The 25,075-nt window shown below is 35.2% G+C and overlaps 2 protein-coding genes across 2 annotated transcripts; both read right to left on the minus strand.

The window, feature by feature from the left end:
* LOC105780910 (glutamate receptor 2.7-like) lies at window positions 1-24,846 on the minus strand. Its single transcript, XM_012605447.2, has 5 exons — window positions 24,735-24,846; window positions 1,733-2,874; window positions 1,325-1,637; window positions 814-1,217; window positions 1-586 (listed from the first exon to the last, which is right to left on the minus strand). The coding sequence occupies exons 1-3, from the start codon at window positions 24,832-24,834 to the stop codon at window positions 1,503-1,505; spliced, it is 1,377 nt and encodes a 458-aa protein (XP_012460901.2). The 5' UTR covers window positions 24,835-24,846; the 3' UTR covers window positions 1-586; window positions 814-1,217; window positions 1,325-1,502.
* Window positions 194-1,212, minus strand: LOC128031913 (glutamate receptor 2.9-like). The gene is made up of 2 exons (XM_052629233.1): window positions 814-1,212; window positions 194-586 (listed from the first exon to the last, which is right to left on the minus strand). Exons 1-2 carry the CDS (start codon window positions 1,210-1,212, stop codon window positions 194-196), a joined length of 792 nt encoding a protein of 263 aa, XP_052485193.1.
* Window positions 24,847-25,075: the final 229 nt, after the last annotated feature.

Genomic DNA, 25,075 nt, shown 5'->3' on the forward strand with positions numbered 1-25,075 from the left:
TTATTATGTTTTAATTTTGTAACCATTTTATTCATCAGACAGTACAAAATTTATAAAAAAAATAATTAAATGACTTACAATCAAGAAAACTAGTGATATATATATATATATAGTGAAATGTTAATAATGCATATGGCAATCATTTCATACATTCATGATGCCCTGAAATTTTATGTACTGAGCTAGCTGCATGCTATGATGAGCGACCTTCCAGTATACCTTCTTCTATAGATTCATCTCTATTATTCTGGTTAGAATTGTGATTTTCTTCAACGTTGTTGATTTGTGGAGGATGAGCAATATCACCAGAATTGCTAAAGATGTATCTTTGGATGAGCCTTCGTAAGATATGGATTTTTGAGCTAAGCAAGGCTAAAAGTACAATGATGGAAATAATGATAAAGAGGCCAGCAAAACTCCTTGAAGTAAGACTGGGGCTAGCTGAAGAGACTGCCCCAGTCTCGTCTTGATCTATGGATACCATGCCAAAGTACTTTTTCTCCAATGAATTCATGTATTTTCGTTGAGTGAAATTCAGGATTGCCCTTGAGAAATTAGCAACCATTGGCGAACCTATTGGTAATGCCTGAAATTATTATATAATATTAAGATACGACTTTAAAATAAAAGATTCCATCATTATAGTATGCTGCATGCATATATTTTAGATTGGAAAGTTGCATATATGCTTTAGATCTGGATATACTTTCAAGGAGGATAGAAGCTTGATTATCAAATATTAACTTGATAGCTTTGATAACAATTATATAATCATAACTAGATAGATGTTTAGAAAGAGAAAAGGTAACTTACAAATCCTAACCCATCTGTTCTATAGGTGGGCCCAACCATGAGATAGCCTGTAGTATATTGAGCAAGAAATAGTTTAATGTAGGGAATTTCATCAAAGATGGCTGAAACTCCCTCATTTTCAGATCCCTTTGACAATGCTTCTTGGTAGTCATCAACAGAACAATATGGCTTGAGCATAGACTCCTGAAACCCTAATTGATTTATTAGGAAGCCTTTTACAAATGAATGATTCTGGTAACCAACATAAGATTTTCTCAGTTCTTTAATACTCGGGATTGTTGGCTGTAATTGATTGACTGTCAAGATTGAAGATAAATTTGCTGTGTAACTCTGCATCAAAATTAAGGCCAAAAATATCCATACCACCAACACCAATCTTGAGCCGTTGGTTACTACCATATCTCCTGTTACCCCAAAAAATCAGGTTAATCAAGTCTATGAAATGATTGAATAAACATGGAAATATAGGGGGGGAAAAGAGCCAGAAAGAGAAGTAAGAAAGGTAGTATACTTTGAGGAATAGCCACAGATTGGCATGGAAACATCAAAATTGTGCTGAGTTGCTTTCTTGCTGATCCATTAAATTCTGTATTTTCACGACGCTCTAAAACTCGAACAACAATCCCTATGAAAATGCAGATGGCGATGATTACCAACCATAGATCCCAACTTAAAGGCTTCAAGAATATTCACATATCTTTTGGCCCATTGTGTTGGACTTTTATAAGCATGGCCACCCCGGTTTCCAAATACGGTAATGTAAAATCAACACAATTTGTCCTACTTCCCACAATCGAGATGTCTCCCACAGCAGCGTGGATTTCCTATAACTCCCAACAACAATAAGAATCATCATAAAGAGATTGCACTTTAAACAAATGAGATTTGGAAAAATAAAATTAAGGGGAATAGAACAAACCTGGTACTTAACTTGGCAACACAAATCATCATAAGTTCCATCAATGTTTACAAATTCATAACTAGTGGTGGAAGGTAAGGCCAAGTCCCACACTTTTCTGAAAACCTCTATAGAGAACCCTGGTAATTCATCATCATTGCTCTTATTCCCTGACTGTATGTTCACAAACTCAGTGAACCCTTTCTTACTTGGAACCCCTATTCTCCACTTTGCTCTCGTTGGTTCCTCTGCCTGAAGTATTCTCGGGGTGTTCCTAGAAGTTGAATTATTATTTTTAGATGTTCCTTGACCATTAGTCCAATAGCCAATCACTCTATTTCTTTTTCCAGTTATATTAAAAATTTCAAAGACCGAAGGTTGGAACTGCCTATTCACCAAGTCTAAAATCCCACTGATCCCTCTAAAACTAGGGTTCAAGATTCCTATTAACCAAGTTCTGTCATTCATCTCCTTCAAGAAGCCAGAATTCACATTGCCTATTCTTTCCACTGTCATACCAAATCCCCAAACTATATCATAAAGCCACAAACCTAAAAGATTTAGCTTAGTTGCAGCCTTGTTCTGCTTCATGCTGGATATCCTTTTATATCTTGTTCTGAAGTTCTTAAGAGCTGTCGTCTTGGGAATATAAGGCCTTAAGCCTATTACACCCTTCATTGAACCAATAGCTATAGGATCCATGGTATCTACAAAGTTGGATAAACCATCTGTCACGGGCCATGCAAATCCTTTGCCCATCATTCCTTCCTTGTTTGCAGCTACAAAAAGACGAGACGCAAGATTTGAAGACATGTGCACCACAAATACCTCACTTTGCGAGCTCATTAGCACTTCAAGCCTTTCTAAAATTTGAAAATCTTCTGGAAAGGTGGGGATTGCAATCTTGTGTGATAGTTGAATGTCCTTGTTCACTAATGCATCGGTTAGATAGGGGATGATGGCATTACTGAATTCCATGTCTTCATATATAAGTGTAACTTTGTTCCATTCAAACATTTCCAAAGTGGAAACTGTAGCTTCTGCTAGGCGAGAGAAGTCAGGCATGGTTGTTCTGATAAGCAAAGGACTATAAGAAGGAGAAAGGTTGTCTCCAAGTTGGATTGCAAATAAGGCTTCAGCTGATGTCTGTGGTAGATATCCAACTGCATTTTGAATATAATTGTAAGTTTAAATGGCATAAATTGGAGAGAAAGGATTTATAAAGGGTTCTTTTAGGGGGAAATCCACCTTAACCTTTGTATAAATTGAATTCCATTTTCATTTCCATCCTTTAACCAACACTAGTGAAGTAGACCTTTACTTGAGGGTAAAGTTGAGATTTAAAAAACAAAGTTTCTTAAGCTTGAGTTTTATCATGTGAATTTTCTTTTGGATTTCTTATGAGTTTAAATCCTACATGTGCCTAAGTCTGATTTTATTCCAATCTACCAGCCAATTGAGCTTTAATTACTTAGGTATTTGTTGTTTGTGATTGTATTATACTTGTGATTGACGAGTAATTATGCTTACAAACTCATTAGAAAAACTATGTATTGACCATATGATCTAATAATTATTCACCCAACCAATGTTCATTTTTCCCATAAAATTATATCTAAATATGGGAAAACACTTCTAAGAAACAGGAATTATTTTAAGTGAATATATATATATATATATATTCCATTAAATTCATGTCAGGTAATTAGGTTACTTTTAAAAAAATTCTCTCAATTTATCTAACACTACCCTATCTTTTTTTTCACTTCACCTAAAGAAAATGAAACTTTCCATCTTACAAAAGCTTTTGTGGTGATTCACATAGTGGAGGACATCCGTTAAACACCCTAAGGCTTTGTTTGTTTGAGTGGAAAGATAAAAAATTGACGGGTAAAAAATTAGAAATATAAAAAATATAATCTTTCTTCCCATAAGTATGCTTGGTAGGAGAGATGGAAAAATGAAAAGTAAATACATTTTCTTTCATTCCTTTGCTTGGTAGAGTTGAAAAATGAAAGGAAAAAACAAAACATTTAGAAAATGCATAATTTTAAACTAGCATACATATTTATCTCTGTAATACCTAAATTTTACCCGGCCCAAAATAATAAAAAGTCCATTATTTTACATGTCCGGAACAAAAAGAGAGCCCAGAATACATGGCCCAATTTAAAACAATGGAGGCCCAAATTTCAATGGCCCAAAACGGATGAAACCCTAGGGTTTCTGATCTTCAACACCGCCGCAACCGAGCCAAGCCGAATCCTCCGAATTTTCCTCGATTTTCACCTGCATAAAAATAGAAACAAACAATATATGGACAAAGAAATCAAAGATTTGAAAATCAAATCAAAAGGAAACAGATATTGTTTCTCTTTTTTTATTTTTTCATTCGGCTATAAAGGGAGATTAAATACATTGTAATGGGGGGATTTTTTTTTCGAAATCAATAAAAAGGCTCTATTTTTATCACAAACAGAGGCATAAGCGAATAAAGGTTGATACTTGCGTTTTTATTTTATTTTTTTCGATTATATCTATTTATTGTATTATTTATATAAATAATATAAATATAAAAGGAAGGAAAAACCTGTTTTAGAGCCCTAGCCACCGTGGATGGCCGAGGAAGTAAATCACCGAGGATTGACGACCGAAAGCCGAAAGGTTTCTCTGCTTTTAGGGGCTCTTTCGTTTTCGTTTCGCAAGATTTAAGCCCGGATTCGGGCATAAGGGTGTTGAAAAGGTTAAAAGGCAGATTTTCCCTTTTCCCGGCCACCGTCGACGATGGTGGTGCGTGGCAAAACCAATGGCCGGTGCGGTGGTCGGAAACCGTCCGATGATCGGCCTATCACCTGAGGACAGGAAGGTTGAGAGTGTTTTTAAAAAAGGTTTTTTCGTTTTTTTTTTAATGTTTTTGAAGTGAAAATTTTGACTTAAATTTGGCTTAAATAGGCCAATCAAAACGGCGCCGTTTTGGAGGGGAGGATCCGCGCGTCGACCCGACCCGGACCCAGGATCCGCGTGTTTTTATGCGGAGGGGCAAATTGCGCTTTTAGCCCCTCCGCCTTTTTATATGTTTTCAATTAAGTACTCTCATTTTTTTAATTTTGGCCTTTAATTTATTTCAAATTCCAATTAGATCCGTGTGAATGGCGCCGTTTTAGAGGAGAAGGGAAAATTGCCCTTCCAGCCCCTCTATGTAATTCGCGCATTCAATTAAGTCCTCCAGGCTTTATTTATTTGCGAATTTACCCCCTTTATTTTTACTAGCAATTCAATTTAGTCCTTTTTATATATTGCTCTTAAAATCAATATTTTGATAATGTTTTTTAACTTCCATAAATAATTATTATTATATATATAGTTTTATGTATATATTTTTACTAAAAAACATAATTTATATTCACATGTTTAATTTATTTAATTTTGATGTTATTTTAATTGTTTTAAACTAGGGTATTTTTTTATTTTATTTCAATCATTGGTCTATTGATTTAGGATTACATGTTTTACTATCTTGCCCATTTATTTGATATTTTGCATGTCATTATTGTATGTATTTGTTTGTATTATTTCCATGTTATCGTAATATTTATTATTGCATGATATATTTAAAGTAGCATATCATTGCATTTTTCTACTCGATTTTTAAAACCAAATTCTTTCAAAATGGATATTCTTTAAATCAAAATAAACTCATTATTGGGAATTCAACACGTTGTGTCCTAACGTATTGGATGTGACGCATTAATTTTTCGAAATGAAGATTTTTTAAAGTAAAGGAAATATTCCAAGTTTGAGATTCTAAAGGAATTGTGCCCTAACGTATTGGGTGTGATTTCTTAAATCTTGGATAAGTGGATGTTCTTTTAAATTAAAGGAAATATTCCGAGTTTGGGATTCTAAAGGGATCGTGCCCTAACGTATTGGGTGTGGTTTCTTAAATCTTGGATGAATGGATGCTATTTTAAAATTTTTATATTCTGACCTAATTCATTTTGGGGGAAATTAGAATGTTGTGTCCTAACGTATTGGGTGTGGCATTTTTGCTTCTCTGAATTGAAAAGGGTCTTAATATGCAACGTTTTAAGTTTTTAAAGATTAATTTTTTAAAATTTTCGACCTTAAGACATTAATTAATTAATTAGATACCAATTTTTGGGCGTAATGGGGGTGCTAATCCTTCCTCATATGTAACTGACTTCCGAACCCGTTTTTTAAAAAAATTCGTAGACCAAAGTCATTTTAGGTGACCCAATCACACCTTAATAAAAGATTGGTAGCGACTCCCAATTTTCATTTTTTTAAAGTCGACAACCTAAAAAAAAATTTTGTTTTTTTTCAAAATGACGGTTTCGACAGCTTGGCGACTCCACTGGGGATTTTTTAAAAAATAAGAGAGTCGAGCCACAAAGTTGATTATTTTTTGTCTTATTGTCGAGAAAATATTTTTTTTTAAAAAAACTCATGACATCCTTTTGCATGCATTATCTTTTTGTTTAAATATTGTTTGCATTATACATTTCATGAGTTGAACAATTTTACCCTTTTGAGTGGGAGTGAGAAGCTATGCCTTCGTGAGGTTTTACCTCCGTGTAGGGTAGTGGATTGCTTCCGGGATACATCCGTACCTATGTCTTCGTGAGATTTTCATCTCCGTGCAGCCATAGGGAAATGTATTCCCCTGAACTGAACTCGGTCCATATGAGCCTATAATGGGTGAGGATTGAGGAATCTGCTGGTTCAGGTACCTTTACTCTAGAAGTCAAACTTCATATAATGAACCTTAGGAATCCACCTTAGGTAGAATCATACTAAACCCTAGTAGATATCCAATTAGGGATCTTTATTATTTCTTGATTATATCTTGTGTTTCTATGTTATACTGACTTTTGATGTTTTATTTGCATGACATGACATTCCATTTCATCATAAAAGGCGTCAATTCAAATTCAGTTGCTAGATAGAAGGCTTAACATGGAAAGCGGGTTTCTTGATAAAGTGGAGGACAATGCGGCTGTTCGAACTTGGTCTGAAACAACGCAGCAAGAAAAGGGTGATAGTTTGGCTGATGGGCATGTATCGGAGTTATGGGACTTTACGCATATCAGTGCAACTCAAAACAATTTGCAAGAATTGAAGGAAATCTGGGGTAAATGGAGTGATGAGGTTAGACAGCTCTTTTATGATAATTATGGGGATTTGCCTTATTTGCTTGATGTGAAGGTAGATAAGCGTTTGTTTCAAGCCCTCGCTCAATTCTGGAATCCTGCTTACAGTTGCTTTACATTCGGGAAGGTCGATTTAGTGCCTACGATAGAGGAGTATATGGCTTTACTCCGTTGTTCAAAGTTTCAAGAGGACAAGGTCTATTCGAGAGCGGTAAATGTGCCAACTTTTTCCAAGAAGCTGATGAGTGTAACTGGAATGAGCGAGCAGTGGGTTGTCGTACGAATTAAGCAAAAGGGGGACAGTAAGTGTGTTCCTTGGAGAGGTTTGAAAGATGCAATCCTCACACACCCAGATGTCAGGAAAAGGTTAGATGTTTTTGCTTTAAGTATATATGGCTTGGTTGTCTTCCCTAAAGCCTTGGGGTATGTAGATGAAACAGTCACTGATTTATTCAACCGGCTCGATAAGAAAGTTACGCCGATTCCAGCAATTTTGGCAGAAACTTTCGGTCATTGAGTGCGTCTTGAAAAACAGTGAAGGTAGATTTATTGGATGTGCAGCTTCTACTCGCGTGGTTTTACAAATCACTTTTGGAAGGTGGATAAAGTGTCGATCGGGTTTTTCTAAAATTATTCACCATTAAAGGAGATAGTCGCTACGCCCGGGAGAGCGACATTTGAAAGAGAAGTGGATAACAATTCTTCAAAATCTTGAGAAGAGGACATTGAGTGGAAAGCTCCTTGGTTACTTCGGATGAGATCCTGTATAGGTGTGGTAGTTTTGATTGGGTTCATTTGCTAGGGGTTTGGGAGCTCTGGATACGCCCCATTATTGGTGCTAAGGCAATATAGGTCAAGGCAATTTATACCTGCAACCCAAGGGATAGCTGATTGTGAATATTCATACAAGGATGATGGTTATAGAAAGAAGGTTCAAGAGATGGCTAGTGCGTAGAAACAAACTCGCCGAATGAAGAGGCTAGCTGTGGGTCCAATGACAACTCCTGAGTATCATCAATGGTGGGCTAGAAGGATAAATGATAATACACCTAAGATAAATCAGGAAGAGGGCCAGTCAATAGAAGAGCATTTGCGAGTCATTCCTTCTGAGTTGGAAATGGTAAGACAAGATTTTGAGAGGAAGAATGCGGACTTGGAGAAAAGGATAGAGCAAATGGAGGCGGAAAAGATGAACTTGAGATTGGACATAGACGTTCAGAAGCTTGAGAATGAGAGGTTGAAGAAAGAGAAAAATAAGGCTGATGAGGAACTGGGCAGTCTAAAGACGGATTATAAAAAGTTACGGTTGTCAATAAGAACTGCTGGGCTGGGAAAGACGTCAGAACAGTGGCGAGTAGAAATCCAGGGAGAAAAGGACAAGGCTGATAAGTGGGAACAGAGATTTCAAGAGATGCAAAGGTGAAATGAGGCATTAGAAAAGAGTTTGTCAGAAAGCCAGAAGGAAAAAGGCGAGTTGAAGGATAGGGTGATTATATTGGAAAGATCTCTTCGTCAGTATCGAAGCCGAAATTCTATGATAGAGTTAAAAGCTAGCTTGAGCAAGATTAAAGAAATGGAGAAAAGAATTGAAGAGTTAGAGATGGAGCTGCAAAATTGTGAAATCCAGATCAAGCACTTGAAAGCGAACGAGAGTCATAATAATGAACAGCTTCACCATTTTCAGAATCAAGTTAGAAGCAGAGATCATCTTATTGAGAAATCTGTAGTCCAGATTCGAGAAGTAGCTGACCATATCTGAGACTTTAGCGATTACAAGTGACACTGAGTGTGAAGTATGAATCGGAGTCAAAACGGGGGCAAGAATTGGCTTTGTTACTTAGAAAGATTAGAGTTCTGGGACTAGGGAAAAGTCGTATTTGTAATTCATTTTATGTAAATGAATTTAATTTCTAGTAAAGTTTTCTTATATGGAATTGAATTCAAATTGACGCCTTTTCTACATTCATGTATTGCATTGTTTCATATGCATTAATAAATACATTAAAGGATTCTAATTAATCTAAATCACTCATCAGCTAATCTGGAAACCAATCAAGCTACCAAACACTGCTACGGTACTCGATCCAAAACTAGAGACATGGACCAAAGGCTAGAACAGTTCCAGAAAGAAATGCAAGAGCAAATGAATGAGCAATTAGAGAAGATTCAACAAAAGATGATGGAAAAAATAATGGAATCTCAAGGGAGTATGATGGCTAAGTTGACTCAGTTATTGGCTGGAGGAGTTGACAAAGGAAAGGGGTTGGTGCTCAACAATGAAGAAGGAGACAATGAGGGACCGGTTTATTCCTCAGGACTTACTTCTCAACAAGCGGGGATATATCCGCGCAAATCTTCCGTTACTATCAAGCCTCATGACGGTACTGAAATACCGATAAACTTCCAAGCTAGAGACAATCCTGCTAATCCTGTTATCCCAGACTTCGATGAGACAATCGAGAAAATGAATGATGAATTGCCAAAACAGCTCGAGGAAAAGTATAAATGGCTGGAGGAAAAACTTAGAGTGATAGAAGGTACTGAGAGTTACCATGGAATTGATGCTAGAGAATTGAGCTTGGTTCCAAGTCTGGTACTTCCTCACAAGTTCAAAACTCCAGAGTTCGAGAAGTATAATGGAACCAGTAGCCCCGAAGCACATATTACTATGTTCTGTAGGAGGATGACTGGATATGTTAATAATGACCAATTGCTGATACATTGCTTCCAGGATAGCCTCACAGGGGCTGCATCCAAATGGTACAATCAACTAAGTCGTACCCAGATTAATTCATGGAGAGATTTAGCACAGGCATTTTTAAAGCAGTACAACCATGTGACTGACATGGTACCTGATAGAATTACTCTGCAGAACATGGAGAAGAAGCCTGGTGAAAGTTTCAGGCAATACGCGCAGAGATGGAGGGAGGTTGCTGTCCAAGTTCAGCCATCTCTTCTAGAGAGAGAAATGATGATGCTTTTTGTTAATACATTGAAGGCCCCATTTATTACGCATCTGTTAGGGAGTGCTTCCAAAAGCTTTTCTGACATAATTATGAACGGAGAAATGATAGAAAATGCTATCAGAAGTGGGAAAATAGAAGCTGGGGAAGGTAGCAGAAGGTCAGCTTCGAAGAGGAAAGAGAACGAGGTTAACAACACAAGTTCATATTCAAAAATGATTACAGTCAATCAATCGGGGAAGACGGCTGTTAACCAGCAGGGATCATCAAAACAGAGATCTGACACAAGACAAAACACAGAGAAGCTTTAATTTACACCAATCCCAATGTCGTATAGGGAGCTATATCAGAATCTATTCAATGCACACGTGGTTGCCCCTCACCACTTAAAACCCCTGCAACCTCCATATCCCAAGTGGTACGATGCGAACGCACAGTGCGATTATCACGCGGGAATTGTGGGGCATTCTATAGAGCATTGTACGGTATTCAAGAAGTTGGTAGAAAGGCTTATAAGCATGGGCGTGGTAAAATTGGATGATTCACCCAATACAGAAAATCCATTACCTGATCACAACGGAGTGAACATGATAGGTGAGAGCATGGGTAGAAAGACCAAGGAAGACATATCAGAAGTGAAAATTCCTTTGAGGTGGATCTGGGAAAATATGGTGAAAAGGGGATTGATCACCCCGAGTTCAGAGAGAAGTGTCGAAGGGGTGGAAAATTATTGTGAGTTCCATCACAAGAAGGGACATAAAATCCAGGAATGTGCAGAATTTAGAACCTTGGTTCAAGACTTGATGGATAACAAGGAGATGGAATTTTATGAAGAAGTTAAGGAGTAGGGGAGCATTTGTACATCAGAGGCTTCGAAGGTTCCAAGAATAGTGCAACCTGTGGTCATTATCTCGCGACCCAAGAAGGATGAGGTGAGAGCACCAGTAATGCCAAAAATCATAATAAAGAAACCTACAACCTTTCCTTACCAAGATAGTAAGAAGGTCCCATGGAACTACGAGTGCAATACGACTGTCCCAGGAAGCGAGGCGGCAAAGAGCCGGTGTGTGAGTACCGATCCAGAGTCTATAATAGGGGAGCAAAAAGGGAAAGTAGTTGAGCCAGTGAAGGAGGAAGAAGTTGTGGAATTCCTTAAATTTTTAAAACATAGCGAGTATAATGTCGTTGAACAGTTGCATAAACAACCAGCCCGCATATCTGTACTGTCCTTACTCTTGAGTCCAAGGATATTTCTGTCAGTAAGCTAGATCGGTTGGTCAATAATATCAGTGCTGATAATTTCATATTTTTCAATGATGATGAAATACCTTCGGGGGGCATGGGATCTACCAAAGCTTTGCATATCACTGCATGATGTAAGGGGCATATTTTGCCAGGAGTATTGATTGACAATGGATCAGCTTTGAACGTTTTACCGTTATTCACACTGAACAGGCTACCTATAGACAGTTTGCACATGAAAACGTGTCAAAATGTAGTGAGGGCATTTGACGGTACAGAAAGGAAGGTCATGGGAAGAATTGAGGTACCCTTACTGATTGGTCCAACAGTTTATGAGGTAGATTTTATCATGATGGACATCAAACCTTCCTATAACTGCTTATTAGGAATACCATGGATACATTCGGCAGGGGCAGTTCCGTCATCATTACATCAGATGTGGAAGTTAGTGTCAGATGGTCGGCTAGTGACAATAAAAGCCGAAGAGGATATAATAGCAACTGTATCCAATGAGATGCCGTATGTGGAAACCAATGATGAGTCAGTTGAATGCTCATTTCGATCTTTGGAGTTTGTAAATGCGGCATTTGTTCCTGAAGGGAGCAAAATTGTGGCTTCAAAATTATCCAAATCCACAGAGATGGGTTTACAATTGTTGGTAGGAAAAGGAGCTTTACCCGAAAGAGGGCTGGAGAGATATCTTCAAGGGAAGACTGAGGTTCCAATGCTGAAAGAAAAGCAAGATCATTTTGGTTTAGGATACAAGCCGGATAGAGGACAAATAAGGAAGGAGATAGAAAAAAGGCAGGAAAGAAGAAGGGCGCGTTTGAAGGGGGAGGAAACTAAGTGGGAGCCAATGATAATTCCCCACATATCCAAAACTTTCATATTCAGAGGGATCATTCATCAGGAAAGAACGAAATCGATTGAGGAAAGCATTGAGGAGACATTGGGAAATATGTACATTAACGCCATTCATGAGCTTGGGAATGAAGAGAGAAGTTGGCTAGACATTCGTCCTTATGAGCCTGGGAGTGTTCTAGACAATTGGACTGCGGAAGAAATACCTAAAGTCTTTAGAGCTGTCTCAGAGTAATATTCAGAACAAACTTGTTGTTTTAGCCTAGAAATAACAATGATTCTTTTGTGAAATAGGCTTATGTTTAGAAATCATTATTTTAATAAAATACATCCTTGCAATTATTTCGAGTAAATATTCTTTCATTCTTTCATACGCCTAAAATATATTCTTTCATTACATAAATAAATTATACATAAATTTATACATTCTTTTGTAACCATAATAGGTCTCGTGTATCAATGACGTGAATGACACTGCTTCTGAGCTCGAGTGCCCTTTTGAACAAGCGTGTGTTTAGAGGGATCGCACGACTTTGAAGGTGATGAAGATGGTGGTTTATCTTTGGATTTGTTGAGGATGGTAGAACAAGAGGAAAAGCAAATCCTGCCTCACAAAGAGTCAGTAGAAGTTGTGAGCCTGGAAGAAGGGAAGGAGGTGAAAATTGGAACCGAAATTCTCGCAAAGACAAGACGAGACCTCATTGAATTAATCCATGAATTCAAGGATGTCTTCGCATGGTCATACCAGGATATGCCTGGATTGAGTGCTGACATTTTAGTGCATCGCTTACCCATAAAAGAAGATTGCAAACCAATACAACAGAAGCTTAGAAGAATGAGACCGGATATAGTGCTCAAAATAAAAGAGGAAGTTAAGAAACAGTTTGATGCTGGTTTTTTGCAGGAGGTCAAATATTCTAAGTGGGTAGCCAATATCGTCCCAGTCCCTAAAAAAGATGGAAAAGTACGAATGTGCGTAGATTACAGGGATTTGAACAAAGCAAGCCCATACGAGAGTTATCGCCACCACGTACCCAGAAAGAAGTTCGAGGTTTCTTGGGAAGACTGAATTACATTGCTCGGTTCATTTCACAATTGACCGAGAAATGTGATCCCATATTTCGCCTTTTGAGGAAACATAATCCTGATGTCTGGAATGAAGAATGTCAAAAAGCCTTTGAAAAGATAAAGCAATACCTATCCAATACCCCAGTTCTGTCACCACCCAGCCCTGATAAACTATTGATTTTGTATTTAACAGTGTTCAACAACTCCATGGGATGCGTGCTAGGTCAACATGATGCGACTGGAAAGAAGGAAAAGGCGATTTACTATCTCAGCAAGAAATTCACTGATTGTGAGATGAGATATTCACCTATCGAAAAATTGTGTTGCGCCCTAATTTGGACGACCAAGAGGTTGAGGCAATACTTACTTTATCATACGACTTGGCTAATCTCAAAATTAGACCCTTTAAAGTATATGATGGAGTCAACAGCATTGAATGAAAGAATGGCTAGATGGCAAATCCTACTCTCTGAGTTTGATATCGTATATGTAAGTCAGAAGGCCGTAAAGGGGAGTGCGATAGCAGATTTCTTGGCTAGCAGAGCTCTGGAAGATTACGAGCCTCTAGATTTTGATTTTCCGAATGAAGATTTGATGTATGTGGCAAATGTTGAAAAAGATCTCCAAGAAAATCATTATTGGAGATTGAACTTTGACGGAGCATCGAATGCGCTAGGCAATGGGATTGGGGCAGTCATGGTGTCTCCGAATGGAGACTATCATCCTTTCACCAGTAAACTAGACTTTGATTGCACTAATAACATGGCTGAGTATGAAGCTTGCATCATGGGTATACGGGCAGCAATAGAGCGGAAAATCAAGACATTAGAGGTATACGGAGACTCAGCATTGGTAATATACCAGCTAAGAGGGGAATGTGAGACAATGGACCCCAAGTTGATCTGTTATCGGAAATTGGTTTTGGAACTGATTGAGGAGTTTGACAATATTACCTTATGTTATCTCCCACGGGAAGAAAATCAGATGGCTGATGCTCTTGCTACTCTAGCTTCCATGATTAAAGTGAATCAGTTAGAGGACATGAAGCCCATTCAAATTAGTATTTATGAGATCCCAGCCCACTGTTACAGCATTGAGGAGGCGGAGAATAATAATCCTCCCTGGTACCGAGATATATTGCAATATGTGAAGAATCACAAATATCCGGATCAGGCAACAGAGAATGATAAGAGGACATTGAGGAGGCTAGCTATTGACTATGTCTTGGATGGGGAGATCCTATACAAAAGGGGAAAGTATCGAGTACTGTTGAGATGCGTGGACGTTGTAGAAGCTAAGGAAATTTTAGAAGAAGTCCATGAGGGTGTTTGTGGAACACACACTAATGGATTCACCATGGCTAGACAGATTATGAGATTCGGGTATTACTGGTCCACTATGGAAGGAGATTGCATCAATCATGCCAAGAAATGCCATAAATGCCAAATTTATGGAGATAAAATGCACGCGCCTCCTTCTCCTCTTCATGTTATGACTTCTCCATGGCCTTTCTCCATGTGGGGTATGGACGTCATTGGACCAATATCACCGAAGGCTTCTAATGGACATCGTTTCATTTTTGTGGTGATTGACTACTTTACTAAGTGGGTAGAGGCAGTCTCATATGCTAATGTCACGAAGTCAGCAGTCAGTAAGTTTCTGAAGAAGGAAATCATATGTCGATATGGAATGCCCGAAAGGATCATATCTGACAATGCGTTGAATCTGAATAACAGCACAATAGCGGAAGTCTGCAATTAGTTCAATATTCGACACCATAATTCATCACCGTATCGCTCGAAAATGAATGGTGCGGTGGAAGCGGCAAACAAAAATATCAAGAAAATCGTAGCGCAAATGGCTGAAACTTACAAAGATTGGCATGAGAAGTTACCTTTCGCTCTTTTTGCTTACCGAACATCTATCAGGACTTCCACTGGGGCAACACCTTTTTCTTTGGTTTATGGAATGGAGGCAGTGTTACCCATTGAGGTTGAAATTCCTTCTCTTCGGGTGTTGGTTGAGTTAAAATTGGATGAAGCCGAATGGATCCAATCTCGGTACGATCAACTGAACCTGATTGAAGAAAAAAAATTGAAAGCCATTCGTCATGACCAAATGTATCAGAAGCGAATGATGCGAGCTTACAATAAGAAGGTTCGTCCCAGAGAATTTCATGAAGGGGATTTGGTTCTGAAAAAGATTCTCCCTTTATAAAAGGATTTTAGAGGGAAATGGATGCCAAACTGGGAAGGACCTTATGTTGTGAAGAAGGCTTTTTCTGGAGGCGCTTTGATTTTGAGTGAAATGGATGGCAAAAATCTTTCGAATCCTGTAAATTCAGACTCGGTTAAGAAATATTTCACTTGAAGAAAGGGAGAAATCAAAGTGAAAACTCGCAAAGGCGCTCGATTTCAAAAAAAAAAGGAGAGGCTAGGGTGAAAACCGAAAAGGGCCTATGAGACCAAAGGGGTTTGAGTTGAAAACCCGAAAAAGGGCGGCTCAAACATTGTCAGATTGGGGCATATGGTGACCTTGCTAAAGTCAACAATAAAGGGATGCACGACGTCTTGGGGGCATTAACAAAGTACTGTAGATCCCCTAAACACATGTTAAATTCAGAATGGTTCTTGGCTTGTATGGAGAAATTCAAGCGGCGATATCCAAAGCACCTAGTCTTCATATTGTTGGTACCAAGTTTGTTGGTTCTTGTAAATAGTTCATTCTTTGTTGTTCTTGAATATTTTTCTTTTCAAGACATTTACTATCAATAAATTCCTGAATTAATTCATCTCTTACTCAGTATTTTTTATTTTTGCGCAAGCATGTTGCATTAGAATAATGATTGATGGACTAATTAACTTTTACAAAAGAGGTTTGGCCTATTACTCTGGGAATTTCTAAATAATTTAGTAACCTAAAACAGGTCTATTGTTTGGAACACCCCAAGGACAAAAGATAAAGAGTCTAAGGAGGAAAAAGTTTAAAATAAGACTCCTTCGGTTGTCTAAATAGCGAATGAGACAGCAAGAAGTTTTGATGGGGTAGGAAGAAATCCCCTATGGATAGAACGCTCCTCATTTGGGCATAAGCATTTGATAGGACACCCTGAGAGTGGTGTAATTGAATTTCATAATCTGTATCCTTGAATTGTGATAGGAGAGGATTGAAGAAAAGTCATATACCGTTGGGTTACCGTGGGAGAACGATGGTATGAATTTTGGCGCCCTAATGGATTAAACTATGAGGTTTACAGTGAGGGCAACCTGGCTAAATGTTTCTTCAGAAAAGCCAGTCAAGTAAGAAAGCGTTGTAGCATGTCAGTCACAAAGCCTTAATAAACTTTGAATAATGACAACCTAAGCGGGATCATTCTCGGAAAAATAAAATTTTGCATTCATCATTCATATATACCTAGTTAGGAGCATTTGACTCATTCTGATCATGACATCCTAATCACTAGGCATATTTAGGTTCATAAAATGAATTATACAGGTCATGTTCCCCAGAGAACAAACTGGTGAAACACCAGATCTTATCTCCCTGAGCAGTAGTGGAGCGGATCGAAGACGGTGAATCTTATCTTTCCAAGATAGTGGGAAGCAGATTTAAGCCACCAAACCTTGTCTCCCTGAGCAGCAGTGGAGAAGGTTGAAGATTGTAGATCTTATCTCCCTAAGCAGTAGTGGAGCAGATCGAAGACGGCGAATCTTATCTTTCCAAGATAGTGGGAAGCAGATTTAAGCCACCAAACCTTGTCTCCTGAAAGAAGTGGAGAAGGTTGAAGATTGTAGATCTTATCTCCCTAAGCGATAGTGGAGCGGATCGAAGACGGCGAATCTTATCTTTCCAAGATAGTGGGAAGCGATTTAAGCCACCAAACCTTGTCTCCTGAGCGTGATCGAGAAGGTTGAAAATTGTAGATCTTATCTCCCTAAGCAGTAGTGGAGCAGATCGAAGACGGCGAATCTTATCTTTCCAAGATAGTGGGAAGCAGATTTAAGCCACCAAAACCTTGTCTCCCTGAGCAGCGGTGGAGATGGTTGAAGATTGTAGATCTTATCTCCCTAAGCAGTAGTGGAGCAGATCGAAGACGGCGAATCTTATCTTTCCAAGATAGTGGGAAGCAGATTTAAGCCACCAAACCTTGTCTCTCTGAGCAGCAGTGGAGAAGGTTGAAGATTGTAGATCTTATCTCCCTAAGCAGTAGTAGAGCAAATCGAAGACATCAAATCTTATCTTTCCAAGATAGTGGGAAGCAGATTTAGCCACCAAGCCTTGTTTCCCTAAGCAGTAGTGGAGCAGGTCGTATCCAATCTTATCTCCCTGAAGTTGCAGTGGAGTAGATTGAAGCACTATTTCCTATACTTCTGAAGATGCAGTAGGAAGGAATAAGGCTACCCGAAGAAGAAGAGTACCAAAGACCAGCATGACCGGGCAAAATTAGGCATCTGTAAAGTCTTTGCTTTGTCACTGTTACACAATAACGAGCAAAGAGGGGCAGCTGTAATACCTAAATTTTACCCGGCCCAAAATAATAAAAAGTTCATTATTTTACATGTCCGGAACAAAAAGAGAGCCCAGAATACATGGCCCAATTTAAAACAATGGAGGCCCAAATTTCAATGGCCCAAAACGGGATGAAACCCTAGGGTTTTTTATCTTTAACAGCGCCGCAACCGAGCCAAGCCGGATCCTCCGGATTTTCCTCGATTTTCACCTGCATAAAAATAGAAACAAACAATATATGGACAAAGAAATCAAAGATTTGAAAATCAAATCAAAAGGAAACAGATATTGTTTCTCTTTTTTTATTTTTTCATTCGGCTATAAAGGGAGATTAAATACATTGTAATGGGGGGATTTTTTTTTCGAAATCAATAAAAAGGCTCTATTTTTATCACAAACAGAGGCATAAGCGAATAAAGGTTGATACTTGCGTTTTTATTTTATTTTTTTCGATTATATCTATTTATTGTATTATTTATATAAATAATATAAATATAAAAGGAAGGAAAACACCTGTTTTAGAGCCCTAGCCACCGTGGATGGCCGAGGAAGTCGTCACCGAGGATTGACGACCGAAAGCCGAAAGGTTTCTCTGCTTTTAGGGGCTCTTTCGTTTTCGTTTCGTAAGATTTAAGCCCGGATTCGGGCATAAGGGTGTTGAAAAGGTTAAAAGGGAGATTTTCCCTTTTCCCGGCCACCGTCGACGGTGGTGCCGGCGCCGAAAATCGGCGGCCGGTGCGGTGGTCGGAAACCGTCCGATGATCGGCCTATCGCTTGAGGACAGGAAGGTTGAGAGTGTTTTTAAAAAAGGTTTTTTTGTTTTTTTTAAATGTTTTTGAAGTGAAAATTTTGACTTAATTTTGGCTTAAATAGGCCAATCAAAACGGCGCCGTTTTGGAGGGGGAGGATCCGCGCGTCAACCCGACCTGGACCCAGGATCCGCGTGTTTTTATGCGGAGTGGCAAATTGCACTTTTAGCCCCTCCACCTTTTTATATGTTTTCAATTAAGTACTCTCATTTTTTTAATTTTGGCCTTTAATTTATTTCAAATTCCAATTAGATCCGTGTGAACGGCGCCGTTTTAGAGGAGAAGGGAAAATTGCCCTTCCAGCCCCTCTATGTAATTCGCGCATTCAATTAAGTCCTCCAGGCTTTATTTATTTGCGAATTTACCCCCTTTATTTTTACTAGCAATTCAATTTAGTCCTTTTTTATATATTGCTCTTAAAATCAATATTTTGATAATGTTTTTTAACTTCCATAAATAATTATTATATATATATATATAGTTTTATGTATATATTTCAACTAAAAACATAATTTATATTCACATGTTTAATTTATTTAATTTTGATGTTATTTTAATTGTTTTAAACTAGGGTATTTTTTTATTTTATTTCAATCATTGGTCTATTGATTTAGGATTACATGTTTTACTATCTTGCCCATTTATTTGATATTTTGCATGCCATTATTGTATTTATTTGTTTGTATTATTTCCATGTTATCGTAATATTTATTATTGCATGATATATTTAAAGTAGCATATCATTGCATTTTTTCTACTCGATTTTTAAAACCAAATTCTTTCAAAATGGATATTCTTTAAATCAAAATAAACTCATTATTGGGAATTCAACACGTTGTGTCCTAACGTATTGGATGTGACGCATTGATTTTTCGAAATGAAGATTTTTTAAAGTAAAAGAAATATTCCGAGTTTGAGATTCTAAAGGAATTGTGCCCTAACGTATTGGGTGTGATTTCTTAAATCTTGGATAAGTGGATGTTCTTTTAAATTAAAGGAAATATTCCGAGTTTGGGATTCTAAAGGGATCGTGCCCTAACGTATTTGGTGTGGTTTCTTAAATCTTGGATGAGTGGATGCTCTTTTAAAATTTTTATATTCTGACCTAATTCATTTTGGGGGAAATTAGAATGTTGTGCCCTAACATATTAGGTGTGGCATTTTTGCTTCTCTGAATTGAAAAGGATCTTAATTTGCAACGTTTTAAGTTTTTAAAGATTAAATTTTTAAAATTTTCGACCTTAAGACATTAATTAATTAATTAGGTACCAATTTTTGGGCGTAATGGGGGTGCTAATCCTTCCTCATACGTAACTGACTTCCGAACCCGTTTTTAAAAAAATTCGTAGATCAAAGTCATTTTAGGTGACCCAATCACACCTTAATAAAAGATTGGTGGCGACTCCCAATTTTCATTTTTTTAAAGTCGACAACCTAAATTTTTTTTTTGTTTTTTTCAAAATGACTGTTTCGACAATCTCATTTTCTCTCCTCTCATCATTCTAACGTGGAAGAATTGATTTTTATACATTAAGATGAAAAATGGACATCCCTCCTATTTTATTTCTTGTCATTTTTCTTTTAAACCAAGTGCACTCAAAATTTATTTTCTTTCTACTTTTCCAATCCCTCCTAGGCTCCTCCCATCCCTCCACTTTTCCTTCCAACCAAGTACACCCTAAGGCGTTACTTGGTGTGCTTGGTAGAGTGGAAAGAAAATTGGAAAGATGAAAAATTGAAGGGGTAGAAAATTAGAAGAATGGAAAACATAAATTTTATTTCCATAAGTGTGCTTGGTAGGATAGATGGAAAAATAGAAAGAAAATTACATTTTCTTTCCATCCATTGCTTTATAAAGTTGAAAAATAAAATGAAAGAAAATAAAACATTTGAAAACTGTATAATTTTTAACAAACATACACATCTCTCTCATTTTCCCTCCTCTCAACATTCCAATTTGGAAGAATTGATTTTTATACATTATGATTGAAAATGAGCATCCCTTCTATTTTCTTTTCTCTCATTTTTCTTTCTAACCAAGCACACTCTAAATTTATTTTCTTTCCACCTTTTTTTTCCCTCTATTTTAACCCCAACCAAGCACATCCTAAGTGAAAGCCTGTAATTGAATAAAATTTCATCCGATTTCTTTGAAAGTTACGACAGTTTAGTCTACTTGCGCTATGACAAATATACGAGAATTATTAAGTCAAGTGTGTCGTCGGATCTTTTCAGAACCATTATAAGGGAATTCTGTCAAGATAGAAAAAAATGATATTGAATGTGAGATAGGACTTAGAGTGGTAAGGAGGAGGATAGGCCATTTAGGATCAGGTTTTTGTACATAGCTAATGTGACTGTGACAGAGACTTTTGTGGGCCTTTGGTAGTGCCTAGTTGGTTAATTAGAGTTTGTCATCAAAGGGATATAATAGTGGATGACTAGGGTGCAAGTATTGGTGGTTGATCAAGATGATGTATATGTGGTTTGTAGTAGTTATTTTTTATTTATATCTTTCCTCTATTAAGCTATTGTTAAAGACAATGACATTTTTATACCAATTTGTAGTAATCTGAATTGTAGTTTTATTTTATATTAGTGTTACATTTTGTCTACTGTCAGTGGAATTTTTAATGGATAAAAATATACTTAAATTTTTCTTTATGAATTCTTCTTTGATTTTTTAAAAATATATATATGAATATCAAATAATTCTTATTTAATATAACCACAAGTCAGAGGAAAACGTAGTTTATTTTAAGCTCGATATATTATTTCGTACTTGAGTTTGATAATTTTTTAATGTAGTATTTATGTTTTTTTGTCCAATTTGATACTTGTATTTGATGAATATATATATATATATATATATATATATATATATTGGTGCCCAAAGGAATCAATGTTAGCTTTTTAGTGTTTAATTCGAGTTCGGAGTTGATTTGATGAAAATTAATTGCTATTTAGGTTTGAACTTTTCATGATTTTGTTAAAATAAATTTAATTTTATTTGTGAATTTGTTTAATTTTATGTTTAACATGTTAAATACAATTTGATGGATATGATTTAATTTGTGTTCTATGATTAATTTGATGAAATTTCATAATTAGCTAAAAATATTAGTAATTAACTTTCATCAAATTAACTCTAAAACTTAAATTAAACATTAAAATATTAATGTTATTATCTTCAAATACCAAAATATATAACTTTTATCGAATACAAATATCACATTCAATAAAAATAACACATACAACACGTTATCAAAATATTAAATTCAGATACTAAATTATGTATTAGAACTTTATTTTAATAAATGTAATTATGTGCGTGTTCTTTTATCATTGTAAATTGGGTAAACAATTTGAGAGAGATGAATGAGACGGGACTCGATTCTCATCAATGACTTTATCGGCTATTTCCGTGTTTACTAATGTATGGGTATACACAATATTTTTATCTGGATTGATTATGATGGAGACTTCGTTTTTTTCTTTGTCAACCGCAAACATTTATGTGATACTGGATTTTTTTTTTTCAATTGTGGCCGATAATGGTTTGAGATGAGGCACTTATACGTGGATTTTCTTTAAATTTATTACAATTTTAAGAATTAAGAATTATGTTGATTTAACGTTGAATATATATATATTTCAATATTATCTAATTATAAATTATAATATTTTATTCTAATTATAATTTTACTTACAACTTTGAAGAAAAAATAGGAATTATGGTTGTTAACAAAATTTTTAATTTAAGTTGAATGGGTATAAGAAATATATAAAGTCATTTGCTTTTATTTTTAAATCAATTCTTATATAATTTTTAAATTTGAAATTTAATCTTTGACATAATTCAATATCTTAACTTTGTAATATTATTAATTAGTCTAATCCTTTCTTTTGATTAAATTATTGACATGATTATTTTTAAAATTGTTAGCGCATTAAAATTTTCCGTTAAATTTAGGTACATTATATTTTTTTGTTACATAGTACCAAATTTTTTAATTTAATATGATGCTACATAAAAATTTGACAGGAAAATTTTATTAATGTTAACCAATAGACTTAAATTTTAAATATAAAAAAATTAAATAGACTAAAATCTTAAAAGTAAAAGTACATAAAATAAATTATTACAAAAACTTAGAACATATATCAAGCTTCAAATTTCACTCTAAAATTAGTCTAAAAAAATTAGTCTAATACTAACTGTAAGTCAAGATACATACTAGTAAAGAAAAAGAAAATTTTAATTGCTCTACCAGATTAGAATTCGTAAGTTGAAATAAACTAAATTATTCAAGTCAAACTTTATTTTTTGGTTAAGCCTATTTAAAAAAATTGACATGGGTTTTTTATTTTTGGATGTGTATTTTCAATTCTGATATTGATTTGTATTCATTAGTTTCGGAAAATAATTTGACATGATAATCTTTTAAATATGTGGTGATCATATAACATATATTTTTAAATTTTTTAATTTGACAAATATTATTCAATTTTCTCAATTTTGTCATTCTTTAAATATGCATGATTTATTTAATTATATAAAAATATCAAAATTTATGTGACACGTTATTATATATTTTTAAAAGTATACAACAGAATAAATTAAATAAAAAGAAATTGCATCATATTCAGAAACATATATTTCAAAAGTTAAGGACTAGATGGATTAATTTGCAAAAAGTATACCGTACATGGACCTTTCTAGAATTTAACTTTCTTTTCCTAAATTAACTGTACCACTTCACGAAAATTCTCACCAAAATCAAAATTTATATACTTCATTACTCTTAAATTTACAACTTTTAAATTATTACAAGAATAACAATATTTATCAGTAAAAAAAAAGTAAATTATTATTGTTGTTATTTAAAATGTGAGATGGGTTAAAAGAATGGAGTCTGCTTAGTAAATATTTGTTTATTTTATTTATTCATAATTATTATTTAAATTTTTTAGTAGTGATGAGTTTAGGTTTCAAACTCAATCCACTTGCTAAGCATTTAGTAATTTATATAAATTTGTTGGTTTCGGCATTTATGATGTTTATATGAAATGAATTTGAAGAGTGAGTTAAACTTCTTGCAATCACTTCAGTTGAGAAGATGGAGAAAATAACTAAAAGTGGGATTAAGCCTCATTCTAGTTTATCATAAAATTAAGGTGAAGTATAAAATGATTACTAATGTATTATTTTGATGATGGATTTTTTAATTTTTTATTTAGTTATTAAACTATTCGAATCAAAATATTTGTCATTGAACGCGTTTAAAATTTGATGGAAGTATTTACATGGGTTTTTTATTGTCTAAAACAAATTTAGCCCTTTAATATTTACAATATATCAATTTGATTCTAAAATAAAATTTCAATAAATTTAGTCCTTTGTTTTTAGTTCAAATTTTAAAAAGAAACCCAATAAATTTAATACTTGATGTTTACAAAATATATCATTTTTGATGTTTTAAGAATTATATAATTTATTCATTTCTTGTCCAATCAGATCAAACCATGTTAATTCTTCGAGTCATCGCCACTCAGATGACCTTTGCCAATGATCTCATCTCAAATTTCTCCACTACCTTGTCAAAGGGAATGACAATACCTTCTTTTTTTAGTATAATTTAATTTAAAATTTTTAATAAAACTTGTAATTATTTTTGTAATTTCCTTCGTTGATCAATCTAAAAAATTAAATTCAATAAATTAAAAGGACTTCCAACTACCATGATTGAATTTGATTTAATTATTTGCATATTTTAAAAAAATATGAAAATAATTTAAATTTAAAAGAAATTAGTATTAATTTACTATTTTTATCAAAAACATCAATTCAATTTTTGATAATTGCATTATACTTTATAGTTTATATTCACCTCTAAAAAGCAAAAATGGAAATTAATATAAGGATTTATGTATATAAATAATATTTGTGGGCTCAAGTTTCATTTTAAAAGAAGCAGTTTCAGTTGGGGCAAAAATGATTTGTTTCTAGTTTCTCCTATTTGACTGCAAAAATATTGCTTGTTCGCAAGGTGCTAACTTTCATTCCTTTTATTTTCCCGTTTTATTGTACATACCACTTTTTTTTTCATTGTTTAGCTTATTATATGATGCATAAGTTTACTTATTTTCTGAAAAAAATATATATTTTAGGGAGATAAAATGTTAGATTTTGTAAATGTTAAAGGTTAAATTTATTAAATTTTTTAATATTTAGAGTCAAATTAATAGAATGTGTAAACTTTAGAAAGCTAAAATTGTTATTAGACCAATAAAAAAAACTCACATTAACACTTTAACGTGAATTGGGTACTTTACCCTAAAAAACTAAAATATCTTTATCCGTGATGGAAAATTATATGACAGAAGGTCCCAAACTTACCTGCTGGCGCTGCAGCAAAGGCACCAAGCGATTCCCATCTTTGCAGAGATAATCTGGTTTCATAATTTGGATGTTTGGCATAAAAATCTGAAAGAGCCATCGACAAGCATATATTCGCTGTTGACACCATTTTTTTGATGAAACGGGGTCAAGTAGGTTTTGAAAATGAAAACGAATGTGGGAGTCGCCACCAATCTTTTTTGATGAGGTGTGATCGGGTCACCTTGTAAAATGGTTGTTTTTAATAAACAATTTGATTTTATTAAAACAACAAGTTTGGTCCACGAAATTTAGAAAACGGGTTCGGGAGTCGGTTACACACGAGGAAGGATTATCACCCT

The sequence above is a fragment of the Gossypium raimondii genome, chromosome 4, assembly GCF_025698545.1.
Source record: "Gossypium raimondii isolate GPD5lz chromosome 4, ASM2569854v1, whole genome shotgun sequence".
NCBI lineage: Eukaryota > Viridiplantae > Streptophyta > Magnoliopsida > Malvales > Malvaceae > Gossypium > Gossypium raimondii.

Excerpts from the sequence above, each read along its gene's own strand:
- LOC128031913 (XM_052629233.1), bottom strand. The coding sequence starts at position 1,212 with ATGGTAGTAACCAACGGCTCAAGATTGGTGTTGGTGGTATGGATATTT. Across the intron at positions 587-813 it reads GAACAGATGGGTTAGGATTT|GCATTACCAATAGGTTCGCC; the intron begins GTAAGTTACCTT and ends TAATAATTTCAG.
- LOC105780910 (XM_012605447.2), bottom strand. The coding sequence starts at position 24,834 with ATGGCTCTTTCAGATTTTTATGCCAAACATCCAAATTATGAAACCAGA. Across the intron at positions 2,875-24,734 it reads CTTTGCTGCAGCGCCAGCAG|TTGGATATCTACCACAGACA; the intron begins GTAAGTTTGGGA and ends TTCAAAATGCAG. Across the intron at positions 1,638-1,732 it reads GTTGCCAAGTTAAGTACCAG|GAAATCCACGCTGCTGTGGG; the intron begins GTTTGTTCTATT and ends TGGGAGTTATAG.